Here is a 17,902-nt window from a genome sequence, read left to right as displayed (position 1 = left end):
TTTGTAAAAAGTTGTGCCAATTTAGCAACTGTTTACACTTCAAGTGTAATCGAGTATTACTCACGTGGTAGTCAAGGACTACTTGAAGTACACTCAATGATGCCTGAAGGCGACACAGTAGCAGAAAGTGTATTTAGTACATTCTTGAAGAAGTATAATTTGAGTATAATATTTTTTTCAGGTAGTTTTGTTGCCTAAACGTAACCAAACTGTGAAAGAAACTGCAAACAATACGTGAAGTAAGTCTAAAGATAACACAACGTGAACGCCAGTCTTTGACCCTCCACCCACGACCCCCTCCCTCTGTGCAACAACACCATCAGATGAAGCATCAGGCTGCAGGTTTATGCTTCTGCGCTGCCTGATGAGGTTTTGGGTCACTCGCGGCTCAAACGTCTCTACCTATAGCCTGTTAGCATTAGCATTAGCCGCCAGATGCTGTTTCTCACCTGAACTGTCTTACCTGTGAGATTGTGTCTCTAATTCATCTTTTGAAAAAAATCACAATAATGATAGTAAACGCAATAAAATGTGAAATATGTCTGAGCTTCTCTCTCTCTCTCTCTGTGTGTGTGTGTGTGTGTGTTATAATAAGGTATTTCCATGCAGGTGACAGCGTGTCCAGAACATCCTGTTAGTCACGCTGAGGTTATTGTAGATATGGATATGAAGAGCCTCTAATCCAGTTACAGAAGATTTTCCTCCCTCGGTGACTCACCGCACCTTCGCATCTTGCTAACAGGGCATCATGCACGTTCACGTGATGAAGAGCGGCTGCATCCGAACATGCTGCACATTTTTCATTTCATGTACAAAAATCAGATTTTTTTTTTTATATTTATGTAAAAATGATTGGCTGAAATGTTTCTCAATTACGTTTAATTTCTTCTTGCACACAATTGCTCACTTTCTCTTTTCACGGCCCCCCCTTTTCTAAATTTCTAAGTCTTCTAAGTGGCTTGCTCTCAGGTCTCCAGTGCGTCCCGTACTAAGTAAATAGGATTAAGACAGCGTAAACACTTCTAATGACATACAAGGTTGCCAGATTTAGCTGGCTGCATCTTAATGGGCTTCTTGGGTTGCAAAGCACAAACAGAAATGTAAAAAAAAAGCATCTTCTGAATTAACCGGACCCGAGCTGGGGAATAGTTGAGATCATGACGGGCCTTAATTGGGAGGGAAAGACAAACAGAACTGACCCGAAACCTGCTGCAAGTCTGGAGTGCTTAGACAAGTACGGCTAACTAAACAACACGATGAAATGGAAACCGTGGTCTGCGGCCAAACGTCTGGGTGGGAAAAGATGTGGAACAACGTGTGATTTAAAGGGACAGAGCATCAGACCCGCGCTACCCCGAGCGGACCCCCGTCGCCGTGAAGACGCACCGAATGAAATTTAAGTTAAAATGTCATCAAACACTGGACGTCAGCTCCGTTCTCTGATTTGCGGTGAAAACGGATAAACTGTGTGGAGGTGACTTCTGCGGTTTGGAGAACGGGATCAGCCACTGCCGCGTCTGAGGATCCCCGATCCCGACGAGTGGGAAGGAATGCCGCGCACGCCAGCGGCTGACTCACCTCATGCACACGCGATGAAAGAGAGCGGCGGGCTAAAGCCGGCCTCCCTTGCAGCTTTGCCCGGGGTATAAATAGCCCCGGCGCCTGGCTGCTGGCCCTCCCGGGCCTTAGCGTGGGGGATCCTGGTGCTTAGCCGTAGCTTAGCATAGTATGACGTTATTGGCCCGGAACCCAGCTGAGAGCAGCGACACGCCTGCTTCAGAGTAAGCGCGCGCTTGCCAGGCAGAGCTGGAAGTCTGCGAGGCTGCATGCCCCCCTGAGGTATTTAAATCTGTCACTTTAGCCTGCAGTTCATTAAAGGTTTTTATGCAAGACTACCTGCCAGCAGAGTCTCCCTCAGTCCACCTCAGACTCATTTAGACTCTGCCGGACCTGATCGGGCCGGAGCAAACTGACATTTGCTGAAGCTCGAGATCTTTAAACGTGGCTTTAGATGTCTCTGGCTTTCAGTTCTGCAGCAGCGCCTTCCTCTCCACGCACACGACTCATTAGCTTGAGCCTGCTAACGAGCATTTTGTGCAGATTTGAGAGCAGATGGCTTCAGGTTTCAGAGTGTTGCTCGTGTGCAGGCGCTGCTTGTTCTGGGCTGGAACGTTGCAGGCGGAGACAGGATGGTCGTGTTGTTTGTACGTTGGTTTTATGTCGTTTAGATTACTGCTCAGTTGTACGGTCTGCTGCATCAAACTGCCTGCTAAGGAAATTACAAGTGGCTCAAAACAAGGCTGCAAGACTGGTTCTTGGTTGTTCTTCAAGAACGAGTGTTGCAGAAATGCATGAACGCCTTGCTTGGCTGATGGTCGTGGAGAGATTATCTAGTAATTTATTAATATACTTTCATAGAATTATTAACACTCAGACTCCTCAATTTCTTAAGATAATATAATTTGGTTCGTGAAATTAAGGGAAATACTGTTTTTAAAAAGAGATGAAGAATGTACATGTTCTCATAAAAGCATCAAAAGCACACGTTACGTCATCACATGACTCACCTGGTTGTTGTTGTCGCTGTGAGGTCTCTTGATGGACACAAAGTGTCGGATCTTCCTGTTGGGAGCGATTTTTAGAGGCCGTCAGTGATTTCTCATTTCTTTGACACGTACAGCGAGGACTTTGGGTCGATCCGTCTTATCTTACCCTCCTTGGCCGATGACAGGCGTTATCTTCACGTTCTGCTGTACGCTGTCGCCGGACTTCTTCCTGGCGTAGTAAATTCCCTGCCATTCCTTCAGAGAGAGCAGACAGTCAGGCAACGATGCAGCGTCGCCGCTCCGCAGGCGGTGGTGTGGATGGGTGGGTGGGTGGGTGCGGGACTGACCTTTCCTTTCTTGATGCAGGTGTTGATGGTGTCCAGCAGGTCTGCTCTGTTCTTGTCACTCTTGGGGAGTTCGGTCAGCTCCTTCCCGATCAGCTCCCCCTTGTGGTAGCCCATCATCCGCTCGAACGCCGGGTTCACGTACTGGGACGAGACCAGGAAGACGTTAGTACTGAAATCCCACGAGAAGACCAAACCGACAGCGAACTGATCCCATGAAGCTCTGGTTCTGTTGAATGGGTCTGCTGGGGGCAGAGCAGGTTGGTTTGATCCCGACCTCCTCCTGTCTACATGCTGAAGTATCCTTGGGCGAGACACTGAACCCCAAGTCGCTAGCTCGCTGCTATTGGTGCGTCAATTAACCATTTTATCCGGAAACAACTTAAACACACCAGTGTGCCACATTGTTGCGATGGCAGACATGTTTCTTCATTACGATGATTTTAATCTGACTCCACATATCCAACATTCCTGCTTTAAATATGCAGTAGCGCGCTACATCCGCGGCTGAAAATAGTTCCCCACAAATGCACAGTTAAGTAACATTTACTGCTAACTACAGTGCTCAGCTGTTTCAGGAAAATACACAAATTATCAGTGGCGTGCGGGGGGGACAGGGGGGCAGTCGCCCCCCCTCGTGGCCCAAATGTTGAAAAACGCGTACTAAAGTGCCCTCTTGGGAGCCAAAACGCGTGTTAAATTGCCCTCTTGGACACCAAAAGGCGTGCTAAAGTGCCCTCTTGGGGCCCCTGCCCTTCAAAAAGTCTGTGCACGCCACTGCTATTTATTCATGTATAGTTTTTAAAGATTCAGGTGTTGAGGAGTGCCACAGAGAGAGAGAGCTGAGAGATGAGCACGCTGTCGGTTTTGGTCTTTTCCTGGGATTTGTTTGAAATAATAAGTGCAGAAAGAAAGGTTTGCTCGTCCTGGCTCCGTATGCACATGTGCGTCATCGCTACCTGAATGATGTGGTCCTCGCTGGTGATCTCCACGGCCTCCTGACAGTGCTCCAGAGCAGTGAAGACAGAGTTACAAGCCCTGCGGATGAACGAGGCCACAGCAGCTCAGGACCAGCAGAAACACCATGTATACGTGTGTGTGTGTGTGTGCGTGTCCTCGGCTGTACCTGAGTTTGAACTGGCAGCGCACCTCTCCATGTTCGATCTGTATGAGCTCATTGTAGCATGCCGACACACTGCTGCTCTCCACAAACCTCTGGAGGCCGAGCGAGGTTGAGTGGCGTTTGGAGGAGAAGGAGAGAGAGAGACGAGCGGGAAACTGAATGAGTCAGGATTTACTTTTCCAGCCTCCGACGTCATTTTGACACCGACACCGCTGACAATAAGCGCCTCTTTCAAAACTGGCAACATGCTGCTATTTCGGCGTATTGAGACTCTAAGAAGGCCGATAAAACAGCAACGGCACATTCAGTCTGTCGCAAACACGAAGTTACAAGTTCAGTTGTTGGACGTACCCTGCTAAATCCAGCACAGAGGAGAGGAAGGACGGAGGGCTCGTCCTGGTCAGCCGGCCTGTACAAACAACCATCATCATCATCATCATCATCAGAACATGCTCGGAGTGGTTCACATGATGAAAGCTGTGCAGTTTAAAGCCCCTCAAAACACATTTTCTCCCAGCGTCTGAGCGTCTGTTGATTTCAACAGTTTTGGTTACAGATTTCTGCCTTTTGCGGTGATGTCATAAACTTTGATGCACCAATCAGGATTCAGCAACTCTTGAATCACAATCTGATGATAGCCAATCGCTGTCATTCAAATATGATCAGAAAATGATGATTAAATAATACAAATATAGATACATGATACAAAATAATGCAAATAGAAAATATATTATTGTGAGAATTCTGGAGGAAGTCTTGAGCAGTGGCGTGCAGGGGGTGGGGTGGGGGACCGCCCCCTCTCGTGGCCCAATTGTTGAAAAACGCGTGCTAAAGTGCCCCCTTGGAGCCAAAACACGCATTATAGTGCCCTCTTGGAAGCCAAAATGCGTGCTAAAGTGCCCTCTTGGACACCAAAACGCGCGTTTGGACACCAAAATGCGCGCTAAAGTGCCCTCTTGGAAGCCAAAATGCATGCTAAAGTGCCCTCTTGGAAGCCAAAACGCGTGCTAAAGTGCCCCCTGGGAGCCAAAACGCGCTCTAAAGTGCCCTCTTGGAAGCCAAAACGCGTGCTAAAATGCCACCTGGGAGCCAAAACGTGCATTATAGTGCCCTCTTGGACACCAAAACGCGCGCTCAGGTGCCCTCTTGGACACCAAAACGCACGCTTGGACACCAAAACGCGTGCTAAAGTGCCCCCTGGGAGCCAAAATGCGTGCTAGAGTGCCCTCTTGGAAGCCAAAACGTGTGCTAAAGTGAAGTCCTTTTCGCCCCTGTCCTTCAAAAAGTCTGTGCACGCCACTGGTCTTGAGTTTCATTCATCAATCAGGGAAAACAACAAAGTGACGGGGTCGCTGCTGCTGGTGGAAGGATTGGACGTTACAGTGAACTTATCAATGACTCGCTGACATAAATAAAGATTTTGCGTTAGCTTGGTTTTATGTTTTTTAACTGCTTGTTGATGATGTTACAGCTGTAGTTTTCAGGAACTTTAAGGCACACGAAACAAAGAGGATATTAAAATCTGGAAAAAGGTGAAGACAAACTTACTTTTGTGGCACGACAGCTAGAATAACCGTGTTTTCAGAGGGCTTCGTGGCGCGGATCAACCTGGAAACAAAATGAATTTAACGGATTAAAAAGCCAGCGGGGGTGTCAATGGGAGTTCGTTCCATTCACACCCGGCGCTCGTGAGGAGAGGCTCGGACTCGGGTACAGAGCAAACATGTGGGGAGGCCGAGGGTGACGTCATCAGAGGAGGAAAGAAGACAGCGATGGAGGATGAAAGGAGGAGCGGATGATGGCAGCGATCCTCAGCGGGGCTGAGGGGATGGGAGGAGGGGGGAGCGGAGAAAAAACAGTGTTGAGGAAAGGAGGGAAGGAGCAGCAGCCAAACTGTGGTAATCAGGAGACAGGAGAGACGAATGGATCTGCTCCTTTACTTCGGGAAATAACGAAGCACTTATAATAAATCACCCTACAAAATATATGGTGGAGGCTTTTAGTGAGTCCAAGAAATCTGGATGGGCGGGTGGCGTATCTAACGATAACTCCAGCCCCAAAGTCTGCAGAAATCATGACTGAAATAAACACAGAAGTCGCCTCGGCTAAAAATAAAGAGGAGCGTGCGCTATTTCACCAGCTCCAGCCCAAATAAAAGGTCAGACGTCCTCCTAATGATGCCTTCAAGGTATCCGCAGAGGCATTAAGGCCGACCATGGGACACACATTAAACACTGCGAGCCACGGGAATCCCCATCCGGCTGCCCTGAACACAAGCGCTTTGTTCATCGATGCGAGGAAAAAACAGCTTTTATTAGTTATTTGCAATACGCGGAGGTTGGTTATAATTCAAATGGCGTTTTGCTTTGTGAGCATTCACAAAGAAGGAAGCTGACATGTTTGATATTCTCAGGAGGAGTACTAGCAAAAAGCCCATCGATGACAGAAAGCAGCAGAGGTCAGACTGGGGACAGACCAGTACGGCCAGTAGGAGCACCTGGCAAGGTTGTTGAGAAGCGGTCGGGGGTTTTTTTGCTGTGGAAAAATGGACAAATAAAGGGGGAAAAAAAGCCCCTCTTTTTCAAGCTTCTGCATGTGTACCATACTCTCGATCCCCCTGGGCCACTATCCAGCTTTCATGTCAACAAACAAACTCACAATTTGTAGTTCAGGCTCACTCGAGTGCCACTCCATTCTATTCCAGTGGCCTCTTGTGAATTGTGACATCCAGTATCCCCTGCCGCTCGTCTCTAGGGCAGAAAACTCTGGACTCAGCAACCTTCACAAGGCGAGCTAACCGACTGTTCTGGCTCAGGCTGCAGCTTCGGGCCTGCCTGCAGTGCCTCCGCTGAACACCAGATGGTGCCAACAAGCCCTCCACCACACTGAGCTGGACGCTCCGGTGGATTACGTCTCATAAATATGGATCAGTTTTGATTGAAGTGAAGGATTTCAGGATCTTTATTATAGAAATTCACAGACTCTTGGCAGATGAAGCCCTTTGCAGCTCGTCTGAACGCAGCAACAGAGAAAAAAAAGACTTCAAGTTGTTGAAGGAATCAAAGTGAAATTTGATGCTTGATGGAGAAGGTCGACAGTTTGGGAAGCTTGTTCACTTTCACGCTGAGAGTTAGAGGAAAAACACACACTAAAGTATGATAAATATGGAGCTACAGCCAGCAGCTGGTTAGCTTAGCTTAGCATTAAGAAGGGAAACAGGGGAACCTTCCTTCCACCACTTCAAACTGACATCGTTTAAAAAGACAAGCTGTGCTTTTACAGCTGCTTATGTGATTATTTCGGACGTCTGTTAATTATTGAGCTTTAAAGGTGCTGGAAGGTGGAGTTTCCTTCAGGCTGAGCCAGGCCTGCTGTTTCCCCCCTGGTTCCATCTTTGTGCTAAGCTAAGCTAACCAGCTGCAGCCTCGCACAGTATACACATACAGACACAAGCGTGGCATGAACCACACAGGACAGCGGCTCACCGGCATACAGCTTCAGGCTCAAAGTAGCGCGAGTGGCGTCCGTCAATGACTATAATCTCATGGTGCTTGTCCAGGAAACACTCCACGGCGGACTCGGGCGTCCGTGCGATGTTACACCTGAACCCGGCGCGGTCGCAGGCCCACCAGAAGGCATCGCTTTGGCTGTCCTCCTTGGCGAACACCAGCAGGACCTGAGGAGACGGGAAGGAATGGACGCCTGGGTGAGACAGTGCTGCTACTGTGGTGATAATTATAGAATATCTGTGTTAGTAGGTCCGCACTACGTTTACTAGTCAGACAGGACATTCTCCAGAGCCGCAGACATCCCAGAACCAGACTTCAGCTGCAGGATTCACTTCTGGGCTCTTATTTGAATATTAATAAGATATATCAGATGTATCAGAGGTTCAAATTTATGATCGTGAATAAAAACAAGTCTGAATCTGGTCACAAACCCGCTTCCTGACAGAAATAAATACAATGAGACGTTCAAAACCAGAGAAATGCTGTAGTAATTACTCCTTCTGACAGACATCATCAGTGGCGCCTCTCTTAGATGCATTTACATTTTTCTAAATATAGAAAACACGTGAAATCTCGTCGCCGTGAGCAGGCAGAGGGAGGATTCGCCCTTCGTGGCGTTTGCATCATATGTGGATTTCCTCCCACAGCCTCATGACACATACAGCTGAGGGGATTTACGACGATCTGTCCATAACTGTGAGCGCGTTCGTCCATCTGCTTGTTGTCCTCGTGACGGGCCGACAGCCTTTTTCTCGCTCTGGGGTGGACTGCAGCCCCCTCCGTGATAAAAACAGAATGGATAAAAACACCAGAGCTAAACAGACAACACCGTGCGAACATCAACATGTCTCCTCCTTATTCCTCCAACATTAACCGAGCAGCACGTGATCAGTAACGAAAGCCGTGTGATCCCACGCTGCGCTTTGACCACGAACACACCGGCACCTCTGGTACAGTCACACACGTGCACACACGAGCAGCTGGTCTGCAGCCAGAAACAACAGCACTCAGCTCTGCTCGCAGCAGCATCACCTCCTGACTCCCACTAACGACAACAAAGGAAAGAGTGACGGAGGGAGTGCACGGAGGTGCAGCAGAGAGCGAGAGGGAAGAGAGAAGTGAAGACTCCCCACACGTCCTGTGTGCAACCCTGATTCCAGAAAACGCTGCATGAAACAAATAAAAACAATCGATCATGTGCAAACAAACTGACAACAGTCTGTGCTTAATCTCCTTTATCCAATCACGTCGCTCCATCCTCGCTGTGAACCACTGAGCCTTTCAATCATGATACTATCACCTGTTACCAATCAGCCTGTTTACCTGTGGAATGATCCAAACAGGTGTTTTTGGAGCGTTCCACATCTTTCCCAGTCTTTAGCTGCTGCATCAGATTCAGAATCAGCAGATATTTACAAAAATCAGTGAAGCTGATGAGCTCAGAGAGTAAATATATTGACTTTGTGCTGATTATGTCAAAAGAGGCTCAGCAAGGTGTCGCATTCTGTTTTATTTATGGTTTGTGCATCAAGTTTTAAAATCAGGAAGAGGGCAGTTCATGGCGTGACACCTGAACGCAGCGCTGCACAGCTGGAGACAGGACAGAAAATATGGAAAAGCACGGGCGAGAACAGGCGGAGAAGAAGACGTAGAAGAAGGAGGGAGAAAATGAGCTCGTATTGGTGAGTGCCTGTGAAAGGTCCACAGTCTTTGATCTCCTCCTGGCTTGTGTAACCATGGTGCTAACATGTGAAATTCCACACGCACAGGACCCAGCCGACGCTGGGAGGACGCCAGCTGCACGGATCTCCGACCCGCCACCCAAATATGTCACCAACGACGAGCCTGGCAGGAGGCGCCGCAGGGCTTAAAACCCCGTCTGATGCACACACAGTCAAACACAAGGCTGCACTCCATCACGCTGACATCATATCTGCCTCAGACACACTCCTCCTTGAGCTTAACCCACTGTTAATGTCGCGGTTACCTGGTCACACAGACTTAATGTTACAAACGCCGCTGAAAACAGCGGACAGTCGCTGTTCGGCTGGCACGCAGCCTCTGCTGCTGCGAGCTGACTCACATTTTCAGAGTTCAGAGGTTAATCCGCTGTGTTTGCACAGCCAGGCCAGATGCCGTCCAACGCTGGGAGATTCCCAAACACAGGGAGGTGTCATTGGGCTAACCGGCTTTGAGCACTTTATCTGTGTGGGAGCGTAACACAGTCTGAGCCAATCAGACGGTTTTCACAGGAGATCCCGAGTCAGGATTTAAGATTTTTAGATCGAATATAAAGCCTGAGTTCGCTGGTCTTGATTTGTATGCAGCTGATGCTGAGGGAGGTGCTGCTGGCGCTGTCAGACTTCAATGATCAGCAGTGTGCTAATCAATACTACGGAGCCCCTCGTGTCTTAGATGTGATTTCTTCTTAATCTTGGAAAACTGGACGTCATCTTTATCGTACGATTTGTTGTGTGCTTTGCTGAAAATGTCATAAAACATGTGAATTATCCTGAGTCAAGGTCCGCTGCCGGTGAGTCGAGTAGTTGATGAGAAGAAAATTGATTAGCAGCAATTCTGATGACTGATGAATCGTTTGAGTCGCTGTTTAAAGCAAAAAAGCCTCCAAAACAAACAAACAAACAAACAAACAAACAGACAAACAAACAGACAAACAAACAAACAAACAAACAAACAAACAGCCACGCTCCTTCAGGTTTTAGACTTTACTGGATGAAACGAGCAGTTTGAGCATTGACCACTTTATGGCGACCAAATGATTAATTGAGAAAATAATCACAAGATCAATCAACAATGAAAACAACCACCGGCTGCAGAGCTTTTTAAAAAGCTTGAGCTCGACCTTGAGTTAAAAGTTGAGAATGAACTACAGGCTTCAAAACACACAAGATGTAAATTAAGCTGTTAATATAATTTATTGGTGCAGTTGGTGAGAGGCAGGGGTAGATGATGGTAGCTTGGCAGTTACATGTGGCATCTAGGCCTGTGCTAGCATTGTAGCAGCTAACAATAGCTAAAGCGGTGGTAGTATGATAGTATCTTAGCAGTTAGCATTGGCAGCTAGCAGTTAACATTAACAGTATAGGTGAATCTAGCTGTATTGTCTTCCTCTGTTCCTCTTAGCAGGTAGCGGTTAGCATTTAGCATTAGCATTAGCATTGGCATTAGCTAAATGGTTGCATCGGAACTGTATTGTCTTCTTCTGTTCCTCTTAGCAGGTAGTGGTTAGCATTTAGCATTAGCATTGGCATTGGCATTAGCTAAATGGTAGCATCGGTACTGGCCACTACCTGGAGCATCTTCTAAACAGGCCTGGGTCAGTTGAACGTGGCAGTGCTGTTTGGATTGTGTAGGAGCAGTGTGAACCGGTACTAGGGGGGGTGACTCTGGGACGCGGGAGTTCACCGCCTAGCCTCCTGGAGGTGTCGTGGAACTAAGTAGGCGAAACACCGTTGAAGGGAGGTTTCCACCTGATGACCCCCAGAGACGTGTTAGGAATCACTGCTCTTTGGCAGGTATAGAGGCAGATTAGAGCTCCAAGGTTCTTCACTGAGAATGAATCCTCTTTTTGAGGAATTAACCCACTCTGAATTAAAACAAATGGACTATTTCCTGCAAACCCTTACAGTGAAGTGGATTTATAGACTGCCAACCTGTCCTCACTCCTCTCAGCAAGCTTTATTTTGAAAGGAACCAGGCATTTTCTACTTATTATTGCTAACTTGACAGCGGCGCTCTGCGTGTTGAAAAATGACACTAAATCGTCACCCGGTGGCTTAAAAAGTGAGACCGAAGGGGCTCCTGTTCATATTGCAGCAACACGTACGAGAAACCTAAAAACACACATGTGCTAGTTCACCTCCTCTAATCTAATGAGTGAAACATGCGAATCATTGATCATTAGATAAGTTGGAGGAGGAGGCATCTGGAGAGGCTGAAACTCTGCAGGGCTGCGAGGCAGCAACAGTAAATGTCAAGGAAAGCTCGCTGTGTATAACTCTCTCCTGCTGAGATTTTATCTCTCTCTTTTCATCTCTCCGTTCCTGTGGAAGGAGTCAAGGAGGGGAGGTCAGGGATCCAGCAGAGGGCTGGAGGTACAGCTTTACCGGGCTGCTTCAGGAGAGCAGTTTAAGGGTTTTATGGGACGTGAGACGAGGTCTTAGAAAGCTTTTTAATAAGCCCCTGGTCCCTCCACCTGCCTGTACGCTGGTGCAATGTTGTTTGGCATGGCGAACAAGGAGGAGGAGGAGGGCGTGCCGGGCCTCTCACATCACCGCACTGGAGCAGGAGCTGAGCTGAACTCAGAGACCCCGGGAGATCGGTCGAGCCAGCGCGGCTCAAACCGCAGCAAATTAAATCAAAGCAATAAACGAGCACCTAATAAAGCAGCTGATTCCCGAGGTGGGAGCCGCCAGAACACAGGAATGCTCTGTGATACCTGCATCTCAACCAGCTGGTAACCTCCAGGAACTTTCTCTGTTACATAAGGATAAATCTGACTAGCACACAGCCTAATCCCCGAGCAGAGGATGAGCACAGACAATCCCTGACTCAACTCTACCTAACCTCGCAATATTCCCAAGTTCTTGACGGGCGAGATGAGATCTCACCAGAACTGACACCGCGGAGTCCAGACGAGGCAGTTTGAGGTGAACGCCTCACATGAATACGGTATCGTTCCAGTTAGCCAGGAGCAACTAAAGACTGGGAAAGATGTGGAACGCTCCAAAAACACCTGTTTGGATCATTCCACAGGTGAACAGGCTGATTGGTAACAGGTGATAGCATCATGATCGAAAGGCTCTGTGAGCACGTGATTGGACGAAGGATGTGACTACAGCTCAGCAACACTTCGTAGAACTGCTGTCAGTAAACACAGCTTGTTTGCATCATTGATTCGGTTTTTATTGATGTTTTTCAGAGTCCAGGAGCAGAATCCGGGCATGATAGCAGCAGGGGGGTGACGTGAAGAAAGTTCGTATTCGCAAAAGATCCGCAGTGTGACCCAAACATAGCACATCTCCAGTTTATATGATGACAACAGGGGTAACAAACATTTCCAGAAAAACTAAAGAAATAACTGAAATCCTCATTATCTTCCATGCAGAGTTGAAACAACTTGTGTCTCAACTGAAAAATAATCATCAACTGTTAATAATAATTAACCTTTTCAGTCGTCTTTCAAAGGACAGGATTATTTTTCTGCATCATAGAATTATAAACTAAGTATTTTGGGGTTTTTTTTGGACTTTGAAGACGTCTTCAGCTCTGCAAAGCTTGATGGATTTTTGACAGCTGATGTTTCAAAGACCAAACAGCTGATCAGTGAATCGTACGAACAACCTGCAGATAAATCCGTAATGAAAACAGTCATGAGCTGCAGCCCACGTCCATTAGAAGTTCATACTTCCATCAAAAGGACACAGAGAGAGAAAGCAACGTGACTCCGGAGGTGTGTTGTCTTCTTACCTGAATTGGCTCTTGAGTCAGTCTCATCGGTCCAACACATTCTTCTGTAGCTGAAACCTGCAAACAGCAGAATAAACTGTGTGAGCACATAAACACACACGCGAGGCAAAGACGCTGCCAACACTTCTTACCATTTTACCGTTGATGTCCAGAAGCATACTGGCATATTGCTTTTTTCTTGCACGACCTGTCTACGCTGCACGTCTTTCTTACGTCTCTCTTTGAGCTTTGAAAGTCCTTCAGGCAACAAGGCGAGTACTTCCTCAGTCAGCCGTCGGCCGCCTCCGAAAACAAAACAAATATCTGGTTCTTTCCTGCAGACTGTGCGATCGCCTCTCCTACGCTGTAGCATTAGCGGCCCAGAGCGGACCTGTGCGCTTTAGAAGGTATTAGCAGCCAGTCGCAGATTGAACTCACAGGTTTACTCGCATAATCCTACTGCAGGAGCATCGCGCTCGGTGCTGCATGTGTGTGTGTGTGTGCAGGCTTCTTAACCCCATGCGTCATTCTGCTGTGAATAAGCAACTCGGCTGCATGTGCACCCTTTGAGCGTATGCATGCACACACACGCTCACACCACACTTCGGTGAATCAGCGTCGCACCGTATCGTGCAGCATCACAGTGGACGCCACGTTAGCCGGGAATTACCATCAGGTATCCAGTTATTTTTGAGCAAATTCTGCGCTGGTGAGTCATCCGCCCTCATTGAAAGGTCTTTGTTAGAATATGCGGTTTTTGTCTGTAAACACACATGCAGTCATAACCCACAGGGGAATGTTCCAGATTAAGGTCTCATTCCAGCTGGAGAAAAATATGCATGAGGTATCCACAAACACAGAGAGGGGAGAGATAAAGAAAGAAAGAGGGAGGAGGGGGGTGGGGCACGAGGTTCATAATAATGCATGCCACGCACAACCTGGACTCAGCCGCTCAGAAGCCGCCGTATGACTAAAGCGGTGAGGTGGACGGGGGCTGGTGACTCAACCGCACATCAGCATTCTTTGTCAGTGGTAATTAGGCTTAAAGGTGGACGTACCACAAGCCACACGTAGCCTCGATGAGCCCCTACCCACCGCTGACGTCATCGAGAGCTTTCGGCCGCCGCTCTTGAAGAATTAGTCTAATTTTGGGTTCATGCATGAACAAACTCGCACACACGCACAGAAACACACGTTGGATTTGCGGTGAGCGTCGCTGGATGTTAAGAGTTTAACCCTCAAACACGCCGTCTGCTCCATCAGGACTGTGATTCTGCAGTTAAACCAAGTTTGATTGACAGTGCTGGAAACAAATTACTACTTTATATATTGCTGGCTGGTTTAATCTGCAGCGATGCATCATATTCTATAAGATCATCACATGTTTGTCCCGCGAGAACCTCGTATCTCAGAAAAACAGCCTGTTTTCAGCTCTGTGATGATGCATTTTCAGCTGATCCAAGAGGCTTTTTAAACAGTTTATTTAGCTGAAGAAGAGATGAAGGAAAACTTCATCCTTCAGTTCATCACAAACATTCAACATCAACACGTCTGGAGATACGAGCTTTTCACTGGACCAGAAGGACATGAAAAATTTGTAATCTGAAAAGTAACTAGTAACTAAAGCTATCAGAAAAGCATAAAAGTAGCATAAAATGGAAATACTAAAGTCCAGAAACCTTGAAGTTGTACTTGAGTAAATGTACTTTGTTACTTTACCAATTGTTCATGTGATAATGAATCCTGATTGGTGCATGTGAAGAATGTGACATCACATATTTACAATTTAAGTCAGGGCAGGAAAAAAAACCCAGAAAATGTCAAGTGAAATAACCAAAACTGTTAGTTTGGTAGAATAATGTCTGTTCCTGAAGATCCAGCGCTCTCAATAAGAAGCTGACTGAGAAAATAAAATGTCAGAGTCTTTAAAACACATCTTGTGCACAGTAAGACGTCAGAGATCTTGTTTTTCCCGCCTGATCCGATGCATCGCGAGGACACATCGCTGCTGAAGCACAGAGAGCAGCAGCTGTCAGGAAGCAGGCGTGAATGTATGACGCGTATGATGTTAATGCAAACAGACACCGCTTTTATTGTGAAGCAGCTCCAGGAAGTGATCAGTGACTGTGAGAACATGGACTAAACATTCATTTGGAGACTGACCTCCAAAGAAAAAGAATATAATCGGCTGTTTCTGCAAATGCCACAAAGCAACATGTGTTAACATTAAAGTGAGCGAGCCCTGTGACTCTTTTATTTTGAAAGGTACCGACAACTGGGAGCAAAGAGCATCTGTGTACTATTACGCTGCTTTGAGTACATCACTGAACATGGATGCACAGCCGAGGCTTCATAAGAGCGCTGGAGAAGCCGAGGACACAGTCCGTCTGTCTAAGCTACTGGGTTGACGATGGCGGACTTGCAGGGTCTCGTCCCCGGGTCGTCAAACACCAACATTTTGTCACGGCCCTCAACGTCACATGCAGACGCGCAGGGTAGCTTTAGCGTCTGACAGCACCGGGATCTCAACGACCTCCACGTGAAAACCCATCGGCAACAACATGCAGACGCTCGCAGCTTGTGGCTGGTGGACGTTGGTGGACGCCGGCAGCCATCTTTGCGAGGTCTGACGGGGCAAAGAAAGGAGGTCGGTCGAGCATGAGCCGACCCAGGGGGAGATCTGAACCAGACAGACAAGGAGCATCTGCTGAGCGGTTGCGTGATGTGAAACAGGACAGGAAGGAAGGCGCCAGAAACCGGAACAGCTCAGCAATCACCGGAGAGCGGAAGATGATGGAGGAAGCGTTGGGTGAAGTTGTCATAAGGCACCGTCTCCTCTTAGAGCAGCTGACGAGGTCTCCATGGAGATACAGGAAGGGGAAAGATTTAGGAGTACACAATAAGAGCCTCAGAGTCAAGATGAATGGCGGAGGAAAGACGGTTTCTGGATTCATAAGGATTCAGACTACCAAGAGGCGGAGTCTGTATGAAGCTGGAGGAAAGAGATAAATGGAGACAATAAAGAAAGAGAGGAAAGACAGAAAGGAGCGATTTTGAGATAAGTTGGCTTCTTAATTGTTTGAGTCGTTTTTGGGGAGCTGCAGCGTCTCATCTGCTACTCGAAAAAAACAACCAAGTAATCGATTCTGAAAATAACCGTTAGTTGAAGCTTTCCTGTATTTGCAGGCTGAAAATCAGAACTATTCTCTCGATTAAAGGCAGAAAATTTAGTTTAGCAATTCTTTAAAGTTGATCAAAATCTGTGCAGCAGAGGCCAAGATGTCCCGGCTTTCAACCCACCAAAAAACTACATTTCCCACAATGCAACTAACAGCATCCTCTCATGAGCCCCTTCCTTCTCAGGCTTGACATCATACAGCTGTTTTATGTGTAAAACTCTTAAATGTATAAAACTGCAGACTAAAGTTGTGTTTCCAGTAATCTGAAGCCGGTCAGATCAGGACTTTGTTGCACGGCAGAAGGAATCAGAAGAAATCCCAGCATGCACCTGTCCCTTTCGCCGCTGCAGCCTAGCCTTAGCTAACTGCTAACTTTCTGAAGCTCTTCTCGCTGCACGCTGCCTTCCTCTGGCAGTCTTTGTTTGCATGGAGCACTTTGTAACGTTGGCTTTGAAAGGCGCTGTATAAATAAACCCATAATTACCTACAAGGGCCCAGGTACATCATGTCACTGCATACAGTGTGTACACACTGTTATGATAGAGATTAAACATCGCTGTCATCGTGGAGGCCCGCTGCACCGTTTCATCGCACATTTAGCCGAGCGGTTTACTCTTCAGGACGCGCTAAACTTAACAGAGCGACGGCATGTTTAATGTATTCTTTTGAAGGTGTTTTCACTGTTTACGATGATGTTAGATTATAAGGACGACAAGCTGGTTTACATTACAGCCGGAGAACAGAAAGAGCTGTTTACGCTTTCAGGCCGGGTGACAGAGGGGTCTATTTCTCATCTGGACTTGACCTGCTGCGGGGCTCTTACTTTGAAACTCTGTTTAGAAATCAGAGGCGAGACAGTGTGACGTTACGTTACTGTGGCCTTCATCGCAGGGCCGAGTCTTCTGGTCCTATGCATTATGTCACGTTCTTCTCTATCTGAGCCGCAGCGAAACGCTTTTTGATTTATTTTGTGTGTCGCCAGATAAAGACCGAGCAGCCGGCGGCCATCGCATCACGTTACTCCTCGGTGTTTACGTGCATCACAGTCCTTGCGACAAGGCCTCGTCTTATCTGGCGTGCAGGCGGCCTTCTGTGCTGCCCGGATGGACCTGAGGTCAGCCTCAGTCTGCACACTGCGCCACTTTATCTCCCTTCGCTCGACTTCTCTCCACGGGATCGAGTCGTGATAAGCTCACACGGATCAAGTGATATTTTGATTTGGGTTAACGTCGTCACGTGAGCGAGCTTCTTGGCCGCATCCTTCAAATTTCACGTTATGCTACCAAGAAACCAGAAATAAAGGGCTCATCCTAAGCCAATGAATTGTGAATATTATATTCCATTTCTGCCAACAGATCCCCTTAAATCCTCCACTGGACCTCCACCGTCAGATCAAACTTCATTTGTCCGTTTGTACTTTGGATTACTGCCTGTAAAACCTCAGCTGTGTGCTGCTCATTAGCAAATGCTAGCACGCTAAGCTAAGCTGGTAAACATCAGCTGAATGCAGTGGCGTGCACAGACTTTTTAAAGGGCAGGGGCGGAAAGGAAAAAAAGGGCACATATAGCATGTCCTTGCCACTGAAGAGGGCACTTTAGCACACATTTTGGCGTCTAAGAGGGCACTTTAACACGCGTTTTGGCTCCCAAGAGAGCACTTTAGAGCGCGTTTTGGTGTCCAAGAGGGCACTTTAACACACATTTTGGCTCCCAGGGGGCACTTTAGCGCGTG

General features: G+C 47.5%; 1 protein-coding gene across 4 annotated transcripts in view; it reads right to left on the bottom strand.

The window, feature by feature from the left end:
• pde8b (phosphodiesterase 8B) overlaps positions 1 to 17,902 on the bottom strand; it is a 49,714-nt gene that overhangs the window by 14,830 nt on the left and 16,982 nt on the right. For 2 of the 4 annotated variants that reach the window (XM_041959607.1, XM_041959604.1), the window contains exons 2-10: positions 13,013 to 13,069; positions 7,499 to 7,689; positions 5,562 to 5,621; positions 4,365 to 4,422; positions 4,017 to 4,105; positions 3,850 to 3,928; positions 2,894 to 3,034; positions 2,713 to 2,801; positions 2,568 to 2,622 (exon numbers count right to left, since the gene is read on the bottom strand). In XM_041959607.1, coding sequence (XP_041815541.1) covers positions 2,568 to 2,622; positions 2,713 to 2,801; positions 2,894 to 3,034; positions 3,850 to 3,928; positions 4,017 to 4,105; positions 4,365 to 4,422; positions 5,562 to 5,621; positions 7,499 to 7,689; positions 13,013 to 13,039 — 789 coding nt within the window. In that variant the 5' untranslated portion in view covers positions 13,040 to 13,069. Of the gene's footprint in view, positions 1 to 2,567; positions 2,623 to 2,712; positions 2,802 to 2,893; positions 3,035 to 3,849; positions 3,929 to 4,016; positions 4,106 to 4,364; positions 4,423 to 5,561; positions 5,622 to 7,498; positions 7,690 to 13,012; positions 13,070 to 13,143; positions 13,334 to 17,902 lie in introns of those variants that run through there. The other 2 variants (XM_041959605.1, XM_041959606.1) reach the window with 2 other exon arrangements.

Source organism: Chelmon rostratus, chromosome 19 (assembly GCF_017976325.1).
Source record: "Chelmon rostratus isolate fCheRos1 chromosome 19, fCheRos1.pri, whole genome shotgun sequence".
NCBI lineage: Eukaryota > Metazoa > Chordata > Actinopteri > Chaetodontiformes > Chaetodontidae > Chelmon > Chelmon rostratus.
The sequence above is the reverse complement of the archived record's forward strand: the minus strand, read 5'-3'. Positions and strand labels throughout refer to the sequence as shown.